We start from the raw sequence: 19,128 nt of genomic DNA, 5'->3' as shown, positions 1-19,128 counted from the left end.
GAATTGATGCCAGATGGATGCTAAATTGAGTTATCAAAGGAAAATGCAAAAAGATGACCGTCTTCAGGCAGGTAGCTAATAGAAGCTCAACATGTTTAGAATTAGCTTCCCTAAATGCATTTTATTTTCAGCCAAAGTACGTAAAGAAGAAAAATAGCCTTTGTAACCCTGACTACATGGCAGGTTTCCAAGGATACCGTAACGTAGAGAACACTGTGACAATTTGCAGTAGAATTACGTATTCTTCATTAAGAGGCGTGCTGTCAAAATCTATATCTCATTGTAAATGACCCATCCGGAAGCATTACCTCAGACCTGGATAAACATTTCACAAGTGTGAACAAGCAGAATTGCACTGGGTCTCAACAGATGAATTGCAGCAATCAATATAAAATTTCCCTCTATGTTTGTGCTTCACTTTCCCAAGTGGTAACGTAAAGGCTCTAGAGATTGCAATCCATTCGCGTGTCACCCCAACAATGCTACAATTACCTCCTTGCCTAGCTTGTGTGATGATGAAAGGGAAAACAGACACCCGATCAACTCACATGCGCTTTTTGTTCTGACAAAGTCAAACGATGAGGCGTCAGAGAGAAATATTTATGTAAGACTTTAATGACATTTTGAAAACCTCAGTACGTCAAAGTGCAAAAGTCTTGAAGGGGAAAGATTATTTGAAAGTTCTTTTCTAAGCCAGAGGAGTATCATTACACAGTATCAGTACAGCTCTGAACACAAACATAACGCTCGACTAAAACGAGTTGACATTTCAGTCAGATTAAAATGTGCTTAAATGATCAATTATATTTAAAGGATATTTTTGTCAAAAGGCAGAAACTAACACATGTAATGTGTGGCAATTGTTCAGAAACAAAGATCATTAAGAAGGGTGAAAGGATAAAAACAAGGTTATTGTGTCTGCTCTCGTGTTTTTTATCACTTTAAATGCAACTGATGGCTCATGCACATTCACTTAAAATCTCTGATGTTTTAAGAGAAAACCCTTCATCCTGTCCTATCACCTGTGAAGGGGAGAAAGGTATATGTGCCTTTATAGTGTACAAGTCTCTTTACATCAAAAGGATCAAGACCTGATAGAAGATCAAGATACATCAAGATAGTTATCCTAGTTTAACTTTAACTACAGCAAAAAAGAATCCGTTCAATATAGAAGAGATTTTTATCTTGTAGACTGTAAACACAATGAAAAAATCATATTCAGAGACTGCAGTGCACGCGCATTTCAAATAGCGTGTCTGGCGTTGTCTTCCCATTAAAAAAAATATATATATATATATATATATTTTGAATCTTTCATAATTCACTCTGAGTGCAGCCTTGCCTTTCAAATGTTTGGCTCTGGCTGCTTGATCTTCATGCAATCCAGAAACTGATTATAATAATTCAGCATATTTGTTCTTCTTGACCCTGGGTTAGGTGCTTTGATTAATATATACACTACTGGTCAAAAGTTTTAGATCGGTAAGATTTTTTATGTTTTTAAAAGAAGTCTCTTCTGCTCACCAAGGCTGCATTTATTTGATAAAAAACAATAAATAATAATAATAAAAATAATAATAAAAAGTAATATTGTGAAATATTATGACAATTTAAAATGACTGTTTTCTATTTTAATATATTTTAAAATGTAATTTATTCCTCAGATGAAAGCTGAATTTTCAGCATCATTACTCCAGTCTTCAGTGTCACATGATCCTTCAGAAATCATTCTAATATGATGATTTTATGCTCAAAAAACATTCATTATTATTTCCAATGTTGAAAACAGTTGTGTACAATTTTTTTTTTCCAAAATTCTTTGATGAATAGAAAGTTCAAAAGAACAACATTTATTTAAAATAGAATATTTTCTAACATTATAAATGTCTTTACTGTAACTTTTGATCAGTTTTACTCATCCTTGATGAATAAAAGTATTGATTTATTTTATCTATTTCCCCCAAAAATAAAATTTGAATTCTTACTGACCCCAAACTTTTGAAGGGTAGTGTTTAATGTTACAAAAGCTTTCCATTTCAGATAAATGCTGTTCTTTTGAACTTTCTACTCATCATAGCATCATGAAATAAAAACATAAAAACTGTTTTCAACATTGATAATAATCATAAATGTTTCTTGAGCATCAAATCATCATATTAGAATGATTTCTGAAGGATCATGTGACACTGAAGACTGGAGTAATGATGCTGAAAATTCAGCTTTGATCACAGGAATAAATTACACTTTACTATATATTCACATAGAAAACAGCTGTTTTAAATTGTAATAATATTTCACAATATGAATGTTTTTGTTTGCATTTTTAATCAAATAAATGCAGCCTTGGTGAGCAGAAGATACTTCTTTTAAAAAAACAAAAAATCTTACCGATCTAAAACTTTTGACCGGTGTATATACTGTATATATATAACACTGTGAGACATGGGATGGTTGGATATAAGCAAAAGTCTGAAGAATGCAGATGGAAGAAGAGTGCATCTAACAACTTGACCTTATCCTACACCGCAAAGATACCAGGAAAGGATAGGACACAACTTTTCTTAAACTCCAAATCTACCAAAAGATATTACATTGCTACAGCTCCTTCACCAAAAATAGCCCCACCTAAAAAAAATTTAAAAAGACAATTTAGACATCAATACATTTAATATGACAAACTAAAAAATGAATAACTCTGCAATATCAAAAATATACTGCTTTCAAACCCTCTGGCTCTCTTGCCCTTTAGATCTTTAGTTCATTATAAATGCATTTCCTGTTCTATTTTACAAACTGAGTGATGAACTGAAATTCTGTTCTCTAGTAAAAAACCACAAGCCACAGATTTTGTCAAGCTTAACTTGAATTTAACTCAGAATATGGTCATTGACCTTTGAAATGAGGTCAAAATGCAATTGGGTAAAAGTATTCACTTTCAATAGTATATATATATATATATATATATATATATAAATGATGACAACATTAATTTTGTACTGTAACGGTTGTAATTTTACCATTGAAGATTATCAGACAGAGGTTGGAGGGATAGAGACACATTGGAAAGGAAATAAGGTCGAGAGATGTGTGATGAAAGCCATGCCCGTCTAACTCAAGGACAAAGTGACCCTGGATGTCCCTGTCCTCTGTAAATGTTGCTTTTAAGAGCGGCGGTGAGACTTTGGCTGTGTGTGCCTGTCCTGTCAGTGAACCCATTACTGGCATCTCAAACTTTAAACACTGAAAGCCGGTATACTTTTTTCTGATGGAGATCATGTGAATCAAAACAGGCAAGAGTGCCATCTAAACAGAAGGGATACCAATGAGATTACAGAAATTTTAGAGGCGTAGTATCATACAGTATATTTGTGACCTATATGTAGAGGGTCACGTGTATAATCAATGTGTTGTGTAGTTGCGCAACATAAAATATGTGTGTGGCTTTTATTCCACAATAGCCATTTGACAGGGTGCTAAATTCTCCTCCAACAGAGCTATTATTGTCTGAATTGAGTGGTAAGCTCATTATTCACAATTTGCTGTTGTGACATGTCTGAAATTGGTTACTCTGCTGTGCTTAATTCTATTTTTCGTATGTCCAATAGGTGGCTCCTTGTCTTGTGCCAAAAGTGATAAGTGGCTAAGACTTGGCAAACTTATAGTGCAAATCTGTGCCAAACTTCATTAGGGTGCCATTCAGAAGATTATAGTCTTGTTCATTGACCTTCAAGTGAAGTAGAAGAAACAGAAACAGACAAGAACAAAACGCTATGCTTATGAACAATGCCGTATCAGGGCATGGGAGGACTTTGTTGGGTGTGCATCCCCCCCAAAAAATGTGTATTATTCACAAAACATCCACAATCTTGGGGTTGCTGCAGCATAAATATTTAAATCAAGTCATTGTCATTCTTTTCAACACAAATTTGTACTGTATGCGAATTAGGTTTTTGGAATTGGATTGCAGTGGTGTTGTGATGATGTATAGTTCTAGTAAAGTATGTCAGTGGTTGTCTGCTGCATCTTCCACATCCTTAAAATCGTGTCTACAAAGATGAGGAATTGTCCCATGCAGATTTTCTGGGCAAATTTGCACTGTTCATCCCTTTAGTGAATTGGCAGCTAAAAGAAATGCAGAAAGCCCATGCAATGTGCTATATATCAATAGGTGCAATCCATTCTTAGAGTAATCTCACCTTTCTATTTTCACACTGTGTTTAAATGGAGAACATGTAGTGTTGTACTATCAACCTATCTATTATAAACTCAATTTCTGCATATTATAAGACTGATTTGAAATAAAGTTCAAATAAAATCTATGAATCTATGAATCTATCCATCCATCCATCTATCCAAGATATATAAATGATCATGTGATATGTGGGAATAGTTTTCTGTGATGGGTAGGTTTAGGGTTAGGGGGATACAATAGTTTGTACAGTATAAAATAATTACGTCTATGGAAAGCTATGGAAAGTCAAAAATGACTGGTATTAGTATCTTTGTAATACCCCCCCCCCCCCCCCCCCCCCAACACACAAGCTTAATGTACAGTACTGTATGCATGCAAGCACATAATGTTATTGCCAGAAAATGGTATACTTCATTCAGAAAAGAAACATTCAGGTTTGGTAGAAGCGTGTGAATATACGGCCATTGGCTGAGTGGGTGGGAAAATCTAGATATCTGTTCCTGTCAGAAAAATATGAAAATGTTATGACACTTTGGTAATGACAAGGTTTCTATGACAACAGTGTCTGTAAGACTGCAAACTGCAAAGCCTTGTTGTTATTGGCAAATGAATGCATAAATGCATTATGGTCCACGGAGGTTAAGCATTCATTTGGGTTAGAAGCTGAAAGTTATATAGCCATTTCTCTCTATTCACATCAGTGACCCTGTACATTCATTTCAAAACAATTTAAAAGGGTTGTATAATACATATCCATGTGGATTTCCTGTTAAATGTAAAAAAAAAAAAAAAAAAGTGTTTACATGAATCTGATTCATTAAAGCAAAATGCAAGAACACTCACTTGGGTCAGACAGGATGGAATCAGTCTTGGGCAGGAACTGGTCACAGCGAATGCCCTGGAAACCCTCTTTACATCTGATTTGAAAAAAAAGAAAAGAAAACCACAGTTAGTAAAAAGTGATTTAACAGAATTTTTATCTAAAGCAATGTATTTTAGGGACAGTTTCCATGGGGTTAAGAGCCGTGCTTGGCTTGTTCCTTGTCGGGATAAAAGCAGCAACCTTTTGGCTTCACTATTGAAACAAGTGAGTATTTTAACATTTAACATTTTTATGTAATTATTGGATTTTTACAATTTTTATTAGTTTTAGTTGTAGTTATTAACAATAACAACATTGCTTACAATGGAAGTGAATGAGGACAATCCAGTCCTCATTCACTTCCATTGTAAGCAATGTTGTTATTGTTAACTACAACTAAAACTAGTAAAAATGGTGTTTGTTATTTGAATTAAAGCTGAGATAAAATAAAACAAATGTTAGATGAATTTTTTTTTTATATTGTCTTGGCAATACTAATAAATAAGTTAAAGGAAGTTGAAATACTAAAATGGCTGACCTGAAATAAAATAAAAAGCTAAATAGAAATAATACAATAAAATTAAAACTTTTTCATTTCCAGATTTGAGGAAATTATTTTTTGTGGTTAAAACATTGTTGTTTGACCTTAACTTGTGTCGAACTTGAAATATTATTTTAAACCACTAAGTCACCCCTCCACTCTAATTAAACACTTCCCAGGGGCCAGGATGGTCCCTGTGCATCTCATAACAATAAAACTCCTAGACATAGATAAGCCAATCACAGTGAAAAATGTTCTAGGGTTTTCGGGAAATCAGATGGGAGATCCAGACGTGCCATGTCACGCATCAGTTGCAGATGGCTGTAGATTGATTTGGAAATACATGGGCACAGTGAGTTTGCAGATTTTCTATTTCAACAAAGCCCTGACTGCTCAAATAAGTCTTCTCAGTGTTCACTAAATATGGAAATGAAATGCTTGTCTTTTATATATGAAATATGCATGCCATGTCCCTCCCAGCCAAGCTGTTAGCTCTCTCTCTCTCTCCATCTCTCTTGCTCATGTAACTGCCCATGTGTTTCTCGCTCTTCCTCGCTCTCTCTCCATCCTGTCATCACTTTATCCTCATTTTTTCCCTCACTTCTTGACTTTTCAAAGACACTGGAGGCTAATCCTGCTTTCAGCTCGTTGAGCCAGGAGAGCAATGTGACAAAGAAAAATGTCCCTGGCTCTAAATGGCACAAACAGAGCATATGCATATGCCATGCGCACAAGCCTCAACAGATAACATAAGCCTTTGTTGGCTATACAGCACATTTCATCCTTTTACAGAGGATCAAGTACTCAATTTAATGCTGCATATTGCTTATACTGTATGTTCCCAAGTTCCCAACTGAAACAATACATTTTAAAAGAAAACATAAATAAAGATAACGCCTTTGGGTGGCTCAGCAGCTTCCTCTTTGTATTTTGTGTGGCTTCTAAAAAAGAATCAGTACGAATAATAACAACAAGAACATCTTAGGTGTTTTCACACCTGTAGATTGTTTGCTTTATTCCAAAACAGGGACTTGTAATATTTATAGCAAGAATAAAGGCTTCATCAGGACAGCTTTCTTGCAATGCACCTCATGTTTCAGAGAAGAGCAATGGAAATAGGTGCTCTTTGATTTTCAACTGGGATAATAAGTAATGTAATCACCCAGAGAATCAGACACTGCTGATTTTTGCGTAACATATTTCCCAATATGAATTATGATACTGCTTGGTTTGTCAGTCCGTTGGCTCAAACTGCTTTTTTTATTACATGACCTGCTTCAGAGTTCGTTTTCAATATCAACCTCGTTCAGGTAATCTTAGGCCGATTTCTTTGGTGTGAACCCGAGCATTATTGCTGTATTCACTTATGAAGAAACAATCCAAACTAAGGCAAAAATAAACCATCCAACGAGGAAGGTATGAAAACGCCCTTCGACAAAATATCGCCAATCTCTTCGTCTGTTTTTTCTCCGCCATTGACAACAGTTCCAAATGAAGCCATAGTAGACACTTTGCAACACAAACAGTAGTACTTAGTGGTGTTTTATCCTTGATTGAATCAGTGCTGAATTAATAATTGAATTATTCACTCATAAAGACAACCACTTGTATTGTTCCAGAATTAATCAGTGTTGTGAATGAATCGGTTGAATAAATGATTCAATTACTCATAAAGACAGGCACTTGTCACCACCCACTGGTGTAACGATGTAACCTGCAGGATTAATCCCCATAGACTTGACCGTCTGTCAGGATACTTGCACACACAGAAGTCCCAGTCCTGGCTGATCGCCCAATCTAACTAACTTGAATACTTCACAACATTTCCCAAGCCGTGAATTCTCCTAAGTGAATTATTTTCAGTGTAACTGTCTTTCTTTTTGTCGTGTACAAATTAAGCACTGTTACAAATAATGTGTTTCTGTGTTCATGGAGCAGACTTTCATTCTGTATCGTTCAGATTTTTTCCTTATTACCAGAAGTAAAACAGAAAACTGATGAAACTGAATAATTCTGAATACATTTGAATAATTGTCTTTTCCCAGTCAAAACTGTAAATCTTAAGCGTACCAGCAAAAAAATAAGCACTGACTCATTAAAACACAAGCAGAACAATTGTCTATGTGAATTGTCTATAAAACCAATCTTACATAAACTGTCAACATGCCAATTAACATAGGCATGATTTTCCGAATGATTTACAGAGAAATTTTGTCATAGGATTTTTACACCCTAGTCCAATCTGATGTTAACAATCATCATCCTTCTCTCTATAGTGGAAATCTACATACGACTAATTGAATGTAACTGTCATAAACGTCACCGGTAAAGATTTTACACTAATTGCACACAAGGAGCTATATAGTCAGTAATCAAATCAGCAGTGCAAATCAGTGACTGTGCGCTTTACATAGGTCATGCCTGAAGTATCTGTGGTCAATTAATCACTCCCCAATTAATGTGTCCACAGGCAAGCAGAGCTGATAAAGATCTGTGAGATAAGACACTAGAACAGTACAAATTTACAGGAGGAGGATCATTAAAAAAGAGATCAAGTGCTATGGCAGCATTGTGAGGAACAGTCATTATGGGCACAGTATGAGCTGTGGCAATTGGCAAACAGTAGCAATTAAAATGTGGGGAGTGGATGGAAAGAGGTGGAGGTGTGGAACTGTGCCCAAGAGACCACATTTGGGCTGCTTCTCCCCTTTTATCTAGCCCAGCACAGACATTTTGTTCACAGGCTTGATTTATGTGTAAAGATGACACGTTTAACGCAGTAGGAAGCTTCCTGTTGCTCAGCATACAGTTGAAGCGGAGGCCTTTCTTTCATGCAAAGCTTTTCTTTTCTCTCGTGCACATTGTCTTCCATGGCAGAGTGTTTCGTTTGTATTATAACATGAAAAATTGAAATGCTTCTCGACAAAGCATGCCAACGTCTTTGAATTGACTAGGCTATGGTCGAACCTTTTATTTCTATCGTCCTGTTCTTTTTTCTTTACTCCATGGGGTCTTGTCATGTTATAGGACTCCCAGTGTGAAATCCTTTTTTACTGCATAATATAGGCCTATATGTCTTTCTGTCACTTTCATGCTCCTCCCAAACCTATAATTTTCCTTGGAAATTTTGCAATTGAATATTCATTAGTCTCTGAGACCTGCAAATGAAAATGTTAATATTTCTCAAGGACTCAGAATGTATTGAGTGTTGCACAGCTTTTAATTAGCACCACAGCCATTAATTAGCAGGAACAAATAGGGGAGGGGGGCGGGATGCTGGAAGGAGGTGTAGATCATTCTAACTAAGCTTTACAGGCACAGATAAATATAAATACCAAGCCTCCAGCTGTCAGATTCTTCCAGAATGTGAGAAGAACATGCACATTTAACTATGCACCGCTAATGATTAGGCTTCAGCATGTTTATCACAACTAGAGAACTATGTGAACCCATTTATGGAGTTTATAATTTCATAATGGAAACGTAACAGACAACAGTACAGAAGCAACATGCATAAATACTAATTAAAGCAACCTGATAGTTTATCATGAGAACCTTTAATTAAAAGGAATGAGATCTGGAGCATGTTTCCATGCTACTCTCATAGGCGTTTTGAGATTTAGATCAAGCTGCTGTGTTTGATCATGTTATGTTTACAGCTGTTCTGTTTCTATTTTATCCAAAGAGAGGCAAATAACCTCAGTGCATATGGAAATTTTTTAAGATATTTTATTTGCTGCATAAGAAATTACTCCACAAATCATCCACACTGAAATTCTATGAGCAACAGCAAGCATCAAAATGACCTGACCATAATACAATATATACAGTATTTTAATAAGTCTTTTTGGAGGTTACATTGTTATGCCAGCAACAAGTGATTCTTTATAAGCGAGTCATTTGAATCAGTTTCTCAACTGATTCGTTTAAACACGCTAATTCATTCAGGAAAGAAACTGAGCTAGTCATTGAATTATTCAACCGATTTGTTCAAAAATGCTGATTCAGTCAGGAACAAAACAAGGAACCGTCTTTATGAGTCAGTGAATCACGCCCTTGACCGGTACGTTCAAAACACTGATTCATTTGGGAAAATGTCAACACTACCGTGTGTTGCTCAGGGAAGTGTGGAATTGGATGCTGCTGTTGCTTTGTTGAAGTTATATTAAAAACGTAGCTTTAAAACACATATTTCCAAAATATCTGGAAATAATGCTTCTAAAAGGAAATTTTCTCAATATTACTGTTGTTTAAAAGCAATATCACACTAGCAATCGCACTGTTTTTCTTGAATATCAGCATGGTTAACTTGTGATTATCTGAAGCACTCCGGCAAAATAGCAACTCATAGGCTACAGCAGCAAATTAGACTAAGCTTTGTGTATATGTCTTAATTGACAATATTTGGAGAGTTTGAATTATAGAACAGACACCTAATTAAAAGAGGCAGAAAGTGAGGTAGTGTTTGTTCAAAGTACGAAGTGGCTTATGTACCAAACTTTTAAAAGCACTGGGAGGGCATTGATTTACATTGAAGATTTGACATTTAAGAGAGCCAATTTCCTGGCACTCAAACAAAGCAGAAACTATGGATTTCCCTCTTGTAACCTTTGACCATTTTGTACATGATCATACCTGTGGCCAATTTCAACACGCACGCAAAAAGATGCGATCGATTTGCAGTGAAAATATATTTAAAGTGCCAAACCATTCCCCAGACCCCAAAATTTCACTCAAGCAAAGACCTATGGACATCACAACAACTTGTTCTGTTAAAACTATCATTATCACAGATCCCCCACTGCATCATCCAATGAGCCTGACAGTGCAGTAGTGAAGTATCCATTATCGTTAGCACAGAGGCTAGCATTCACCTGCTGTGATCTGCTGAATTGAGTGAAGAGAACTGTGAGAGGGTGCAGGTACTCTGGAGTACTCTGAAGTACTCTCAGAGAGCCATTTTCTCTGTAGTTGGTCAACCTGGCAGTATAATGTAGACAAGAGTGTGACTCTAAGAACATCTCAGGCTTCTCTGTCACTAGCCTTTCTCTGTGTGGTTAACATGAATGAGAGAAAAATGAATAGGTCAGTTTTTTGTGTGTGCATAGACTGTGTAGTTTTTAAAATTGGTAGCATGAAACTCATAAAAAGTTTATATTAATATATTTGACTTTGTGCTATCAGATTATAAGTATTAGAATATTGACTTACATACCTCAGTGTAAATGGGCTTTTATTAAGCAATTGACTTATGATAATACAATATTTGCTCTTCAATTTCTGTGTAAAATGATTATCCCTCTCCATATTATTCAGCCTTTTTTTTTTTGTCTTGACCGCCTTGGTTCAGCAATAACTTTGTCTCTGAGATGATTGAATAGCACTTATTATCATTGCCAAGAGAGGGTCTGATTTCATGTTGGCTGTCTAGTTTCAGAAGTTGATGAAAGTTAGAGGATAACAGGAAAAAAGCAGAAAGTAATTAAGATCCATTATATGTGTTGAAGAACTGATACATAACGTGATTTGGGGAAATGGGCCCCCTTTTTAAACCCAGGATCACTGGAAATATATGTCTGTGGCGACATTTCAGCAAAATAAAATTAAGTTGCTTCTTACACTTTTCGAAAAACTTTCAAAGTAAATTGTTCAGTGAGTAGCGCCAAAAGCGAGATCTGTTTTACCTAAAACAGATGAATGAGAGTCTGTCAACATTTTATTATATTGGCTGTTGTACATTTTATGGTAGTTGGTAAATGAAATGTCTGGTGGAAAATAACGTACCACCAACACTAAACCCTACCTTAAACTAACCGATAACGTTAAAAAAAGCAAAAGTGAGATAAATACACACTTTTATCATGACTCGTTTTTCAATGCTGAACTACTGTAGGTGAGCTACTGAGCCAGTTAGAAATCCACACATATGGAGCTGGTGATGTGACGCAATTGTCAATGTCAATGTATTAGTTTATGGTAAGAGAGTTTGGAGGTCAAAACTTATTGTTGTGCAAGGAACTGCGTGGAAATAAGTATTTATTATTCAATAATATGTCCCTGTAATTATAAGTTGTTTATTGAATGCGTAAAAATTAAGAACATGCACAGTCCCAAGACCTTTACTAGCAACTATCATTGAATAGCTAGTAATGCTGTCTTGCCTTAAAGTCTATGTTATGCCAGTTATGAAATGAAACAAATGGAAACAAGAATGTCCAAACTGAACAAACATGTGTATTCTATGACGAAGAATGTTTTAGTAACTCAGTATGCATTTTAAATCATGTTTAAATGGTGTAATATATGTGAATTTGATTATGTACTTATCCATTTCCTTGCGAATGGCATCAAGATTAATCTCTGGTGCCGTGCACTTGCCACGTGTGCCTGCCCACATGCTGTTCTGATTGGCTGTGATTTTTGATTGATTTTGTCGCATCTCGTAGTCGCGTCGCGTCTGGTGTGGACAGACAAATTGCTTGTCGCTGGAATCTTTTTCTATGCAGTCATTTTCATAGTAGGCAAGTGTATGATGCCTAGTGTTTTAAAATCTGTACAGACTTTAAAAGTCACATAATGTATTCCAGCCTTATGTGTACTGCAAATAATTTGCATGGGCCTACACGATTGTGTGTCGACTTTGAGACCTCGCTTCTTTTTTTTTTTATCAGCCTGCATGGCCTCCTTAAATAATTTACATTCTGGTGTCAGCAAACCTGAAAATAAAAGATAGCTTGACTTGTCTCGAGTTCTTATGTTCACCTTCAGGTGAACCACCTCATTTCGAAAAACGAGAGGAGATGGATGGAAAGCTAATTCCTCTCTTTCCTTCCTGAAGAAGTGTAAGGGCCTCTTCTAGCAGCTTGACTGCCGTGACAAGCTGTGCATGCACTCGTGTTTATGTTGCCATCAGCTTCAAGCCTGTGACAGGTGTTCTTTTAACTTTAAACATGCAATATCAGCGGCTGCCGGCAGACGTGAGGAGAGGCGAATAAAATGAGATGACTATTCCACAACATAAATCAAAGATCCAACAGTGGAATCCAACAGAGAACATACGATAGAAATGAAATCACTCATCTTGCCTTTTTAGCAGCTTTGCTCAAATCTACCCAGCTACAGCAACTTACTCTCTAATACAGCGTAAACACAAATAGCTAAATGCCATGACATACTGACATGAGGTTGTGACATGTTTCCTTTTTCTCTTTATTTGGTAACCATAGGGGATAAGCTCAAAGAAAGTTCTCTACAAACATAAAGCATGAAAGTAGGCACATGGTGAGTATCACACAAAATGACATATTTAAACGTCTTTTTTTTTTCTTGAAAAAAATCTTCTTGCCTTAAAATAGCTTGAATAACTACATACTTGCTTAATTTAGTATACACGTTTCTATGAATATGCAAATTAGCCCGCTTCCACTCACACAAGCTCAGAGATCCGCTCGTTGACGATCACACGTTGACGTGATTGGTTACAAGGTAGTTTGTGATGTCAGAAACACCAGCGATTTCTAACTGCGTTTTGGTTCACTGCAGTTTTAAAGAGGAAATACTCAGCAATGGTGTTGACTTATGTATGTGCACACTGTTTGTCTTAAAGCGTATTAAAAACACCACATAGACATACAAAAAAAATATTAAAAGCTTGATTTTCGTCTTTAAGAAGATATTTTGAAGAATGTTTTGAAGAATTGTTGTATGTACAAAAAAATTGTCACTGGTTATTGTCATAAGTATATTGTGATTGTCAAAACATTTTAGCAACTAAACTGAATTTTATTAGGTTTAGTGACAACATGTTACAATGTTTACATGGTACAATTTCTGGTAAGCTACTTTTTTATTATTGCTTGACACAAATTTCACAATTTCAATTAAATTAAATTCTTGTGATTTGATTTAATATTGACTCATTTGGATAACTATTAGGTACACAAGATAGGTGTTAATTTGTCTCAAGAAAAAGAAAAAAAAAACTCACCTAATGCTGTAAACATATAGAGCCCTATCAGCTGGTAGTATTATTTAAGGTTAAAAATAGACTAACTGAAATTAAATATAATGCTTTTTTTTAGTTTTTCTTATTATAATAACAACTTTAGTAAAAGTAAGATAAAATATGTCAAGTAAAAATATAATAAATGTGTAATATAGTACACATATTTAGCAAAATAATCTCTATAGCTCTATTTTCTAGCCAACTGCTAGCCCATATTATGGTCATTAAATGGCTTTCCTGAGGTAAATGTTATGTGACATAATTGTTCTCCAGCTGTTTTATTGACCCCTTTCCACGGATGAAAAACGCTGATTGACCGATATCATGTATGAGGAATATACATTTCGGTAAGTTGTACTGTATCTTTCAACAGTGTTAGTGTTTATTTACTATTGGGTAGTAGAGATAATCTGTTCACGTGCCGCTAGGGATCTGTCAAGTGAGAGCTGAGATTTTTTTCATATCATAAGTAACCTGCTCTGTCTAGTCTGTCGGTTTGTGTTTTCTTTGCTTCGCGATTTTTCTGTGTGTGAGAAAATGGATGTGTGGCGTGAGAGAGTGTGAAAAGTCTCAATCGCGTGAGTCTCACGGTGAATGCGTGAGTGTTGGCAGCTCTGTAGATGCTGTATAAATTCTTTCAATGTATACAGCATGCAGGGAGAAAAACAAGGCTGTTGAGGCCATAGTACATTCACTCCAACATGTAGCATAACCTGACCACAGCATGAGTTCTGAATACAAGCAAGAGCTCAAGCCACCACAAGTGTGATATGACTGTTGAAACTCCCCTTCAAAATGAAGCACCAATGAAAGCTTGATAAGCAAAGCATTTAAATTCCCTGCTTATCACCTAGCCTCCTCCAGAGCATTCAAACACATTTATAACCAGACCTCTTATCTCTCTCTTTTTTTTTTTAAATATTGCTATCCACTGGCATTCTTTATCAGATTAGATTTTTCTATTATTTATTTTAAGTAGTGCCATGCAAAATACCACATCTATCAAACATTTTGTCAAGTGCATGTTATCAATCTGGATTTGTTGATTCTAATCTCAAGTGATGCTCAAAGAAGTCATGCTCGTTGGTAGTAATCTTAGTTTCAAGTCAATCATGTGTTGACCCTTAGTGCAATTGTTTGATCGATTTGATTCAAGTAGTCAGATCAGAATGACCAGCGCTATCTCACAACCAATTCGTACGAGTGAGTAAAAGGTGGCTAATTCGTACGAAATCGTACGAATTTGTACAATTTGTCTAAACCCCAGTGATGGGTAGGTGTAGGGGTGGGGTCAGGGGTAGGTCATTCATAAGAATTCATACGTAAAATATGTACGATTTAGCAAAAATTGTACGAATTCGTACGAGTGACGTTGTATGAATTCGTACGAATTGCCGTGAGATCATGTTGGAATGACCTAATGATCCAAATACAGGCCTCAATGATTAAAACACATCAACATCAAAGGACATTTGCACAAACATATATATATATATATATATTTAAATGCTATATTTATTAGCTCATCTTAAATATTAATGTTGTTATTTTTTTAAATGGGCCTACTGATTTGACAAATTTAAACATTCAGCCTCTTCCCAGCATGCATTGGGTTGTAAATAATTAATTTGCTTGCCTTATTTGACACTTTGACAGTTTTATTTAAACTGAGATTGTTGGTTATACACATTTAGTAACTTGTTGCTTTGTAATGTCAAGATTAAAATGCTTAAATCTCTCTCTCTCTCTATGTATTTTATGCATTCAAGTATTCATATTATTTGGTCAATATTTTAAAACAAGCACTTTCCTTTCCAAGACACAATTATCATTAAACATTCAAGACAATAATAATCCACAATCATGTATATATACATAAATTCCCTAATGGACAACTGAGCCCAACATGGTTACTTCAAATGGGCGATCACTTCTACATTGGGCCAGGAAGAAAAATACCAATTGATTTGCAATGCTCAGCATCCTTTTCAATGATGTGTGTAAATATACTTGAACAGTTTCCCTCCTGTTATCTCTTTTTATTTTACTGTAATTATACATGCATACACAAATACTATACAAGAATAATTATGACTCAGTGTCAATAGCTGTTAAATGAAGCCTCAGCAGAACATTAAGTCAAGCAGTAGGGAGAAATGAGCTTAAAATAGCTTGTATGCAACAGAACAGCATTGTGAAAAGTGTTTTAGTCATAACTACAGCCCAAATTGTGTATTATAATAGAAATGTTTTCAAACATGTTTAATACAGGAGTCATACATAAATCAAAAGTCAAGTAAAGCAAAATAATCATCAAAAAAGTCATCAAAAACATCTCCCACAAAACATGACTTTATTACAAACAAATCAGTCAGAATTCTAAGCTAGTTATCATATTTATTCATAAAAAAAAAAAAACATTATTATTTAGCTGCTCCAGTTTCTAAAAAATAAACAGGCCTATCTAATTGTATGTGGTGCATAGCTACAAAATACAAATAAAAAAAGGTGGCAACAGTTTGCATCTGCTTAATTGTAAATTAAATGTATAAAATGCACTGACTATTCGTTTTACAATTTCCAGACATTTGATCAATTGATTAGTTGTAAGTTATGTTTTAAGCAGATATCTTAAGTTGCATCAAATTTTATGAACATTTTATGCAATAAACCTCATGCACTTTATCTTATGTTTATAATAAGAAATGCACGTCATGAAAGCCTAGTGTTTCTTGTCTTAATCTAACAACATCATCAAATGGATACTCATGAGCTAAGTCACACTCAAAAAATACCTTGACTCAATGTGACTATTAAAGATAACTAGGGTAACTCACTAATTAAAATATAGGGAAAACTCATCCTGAAATGACAAGTCAACAAACAACTGTGCAACTAAAACAGGCAAAGAATTGACAAACAATTCATAATTATTCATGGCACAGTAAATGCTGTGAAAATGGCGAATTGGCCTGAACCACAAAACTTTTTTTTTTTTTTTTTTTTTAGTGTAGGCCTATTTGAAAAGAATTAATCCAACACAGCTGCTATGCCTCTTCGATCATCTTTAAAACAAGAGTATACTGTAACAGAAAGCCTGCTTTGAGATGCATGAGTCATGTTTTGAATAAAAATAAAATAAATAAAAAATAATAAAAAACACAAAAAAAACACAATACAAGTAATAAAAAAAGCTAAGTAAATTTATATTTTTTTCTTGATTATTTATTTTATTTATCAAAAATATATATAATTTTTCCATGTCGATTTTTTCCAGGCTCACGCATTTAACCACTGGGGGAAAAAGCTTTTCAAAAGTCTTATTCTCAACTCCCAATTTGATTCTAGGTAGAGTGAGGAAACTCATTAAGGTGACAGTGCAAACCAGAGAAAAGGGTGAAATAATTAGAACATCAGAAGAAGACACTTACACAGCTGCTCTAGCCTGCCTCGGGACTGGCTCTGTGGTTTGATATTAATTACAGGTGTTCAAACCCACACACACATAAATATACACTCCACTCACAAACATCTGAGGCTCCTTGCTAAAATAAGAACTGCAAATTCATGGTTTTTAGGGTTTCAAGTGAGAAAAAAAAGAGAGAGAGAGAGAGAGAGAGGGGGAGGGAGAGAGGGAGAGAGGGAGGAGAGGGAGAGAGGGAGAGAGGGAGGAGAGGGGGAGAGGGAGGGAGGGGGGAGGGAGGGAGGGAGGGGGGAGGGAGGGAGGGAGGGGGCATCCGGGGAGAAGAGAAGAGTGGAAAATTAAAGCAGTCTGTTATGTGTTTCTTAAAAACATCACACACTACTCGAGGGCCCTTTCAAGAGGCATCAAGGTATTTTCCAAAACCATCATGGCCATTAATCCTTATTTTAAATTACAAACATTTTGTGAAGTAGCTTTTACATTTCAATGATATCAAAGTGTGACCGGTTTGTGAAGTAAAATGTGAGGGCTGACTAGAAATTGTTTGGGAAGCTTTGCTTCATGAGCTTTGGCTTGTACACAGACAATTTCTGCAACCAAGCCAAATTCAATAAAGTCCAACTTACCATAATCAAGGTTTATTGTCTCATCATGCACTGTATACTGCCATTCAAAAGTTTGGCTAAGATTTGGAAAATTTGTTAATGTTTTTGAAAGACGTTGCCAAGGCTGAATTTATTTGATCAAAAATACAGTGTAAACAGTCATATTGTGAAATATGATCACAATTTAAAATACTTATAAAGCTGAATTTCTTCAATGTCAAACGATCTTTCAGAATTCATTCTAATAAGTGGATTAAGTGGTAAAAAAAACCTTTTTTTTTCTTTTTCTTTTTACATTTATTTACAATGTTGTGCTGTAAAAAAAAGATACATATAACAAAGAAACAAAAAAACAAACTGGTGCTAAAAACAAAAGAAAAAATGCAATGAGCAGCAAAACTGGCACTTAACAATGCCTAGTGACACATCCACAAAAACATCAGCATGTCTCACCTCAGACATGTTCAAGCGTTTGCACAGTATACACAGGATGCAACATTCCTTCCCAAACAGTTTCCCGCCAAACACTACACACTAAAAACTCCTGGGTTATTTCTTCAACCCATTTTCTGGGTTATTTGTGTTGGGTTAAAATTATGGGTTATTTTTTTCAGAGAGTAACCATTTTCTGGGTTATAGAGCTACTTTGACCCAACTCCTGGGTTGTTTGGGTTTCTGGGTTATTTTTCAAAGAGTAACCCATGTTCTGGGTTATAGGGTTGGCTTTCTCTCTCTCTCTCTCGGGCCGCAGTTGTTCTGGAATTTTCTCTCAACAGTCGTTTGAAATAACCGTCGCTTCGCGCTCGATCCGTTTTGGCCTGTGCTTCTTCGGTGCAACTTCATCTATATTCAAGGTAAGAGAGTATTTCCAGTGTTGATGTAACGTAAACTTTTCTGTGTCCATGTCCCTAGTTGCTAGTTTAGCACCATTTGCTAAAACAAATTACCATGGCTTAGTTGCTACGTTGAGACTAGCCGTGGTAATTCTGTGGTTGGCATGTGTGGCTATCGCGACAACATAGGACAACTCGAGGTATCGCAAATTTCATTCAATCAGCTCATTTCTGTGAATGAATGTAAAACTAAATGTATATTGCAGCACATGGTAAAGTCAGTATACATTAACGACGATTTGAGACAAATATAATGTCAATTTAATATAAAACTATGTAAATGGCGCGGCAGGATTTTGAACACGGTCCTGACGGCGCTGATACACTTGTCCGTGCGACACTTCAGTCGCGCCGCTCTCCACTATATTCCTATGGGTGACGTCAAACGACTTTGACGCGCCCGCAAAGCATTCCGGGAAGGCGGCGCTTTATTTGAAAATTTTTATTTGAATTCATTGTGTTACACCATCAATATATATATATATACACAGTATATATATATATATATATATTAATTTTTTTTTTTTTATTATTATTTTTTTTTTTTACAGTGTGACTACTAGCTAAGGTTGCAACAAAAGTTGTTTCTTTTTTTTTGCAGGGGTC

General features: G+C 35.5%; 1 protein-coding gene across 2 annotated transcripts in view; it reads right to left on the bottom strand.

Annotated features, from left to right (window-relative positions):
• Positions 1 to 19,128, bottom strand: part of nrg3a (neuregulin 3a) — a 327,881-nt gene that overhangs the window by 48,419 nt on the left and 260,334 nt on the right. For both annotated transcript variants that reach the window (XM_084391956.1, XM_084391957.1), the window contains exon 3: positions 5,036 to 5,109. In XM_084391956.1, coding sequence (XP_084248082.1) covers positions 5,036 to 5,109 — 74 coding nt within the window. The remainder of the gene's footprint in view (positions 1 to 5,035; positions 5,110 to 19,128) is intronic.

The sequence above is a fragment of the Rutilus rutilus genome (assembly GCF_951802725.1).
Source record: "Rutilus rutilus genome assembly, chromosome: 20".
Taxonomy (NCBI): Eukaryota; Metazoa; Chordata; class Actinopteri; order Cypriniformes; family Leuciscidae; genus Rutilus; species Rutilus rutilus.
This window is presented reverse-complemented; position numbering and strand designations above follow the sequence as displayed.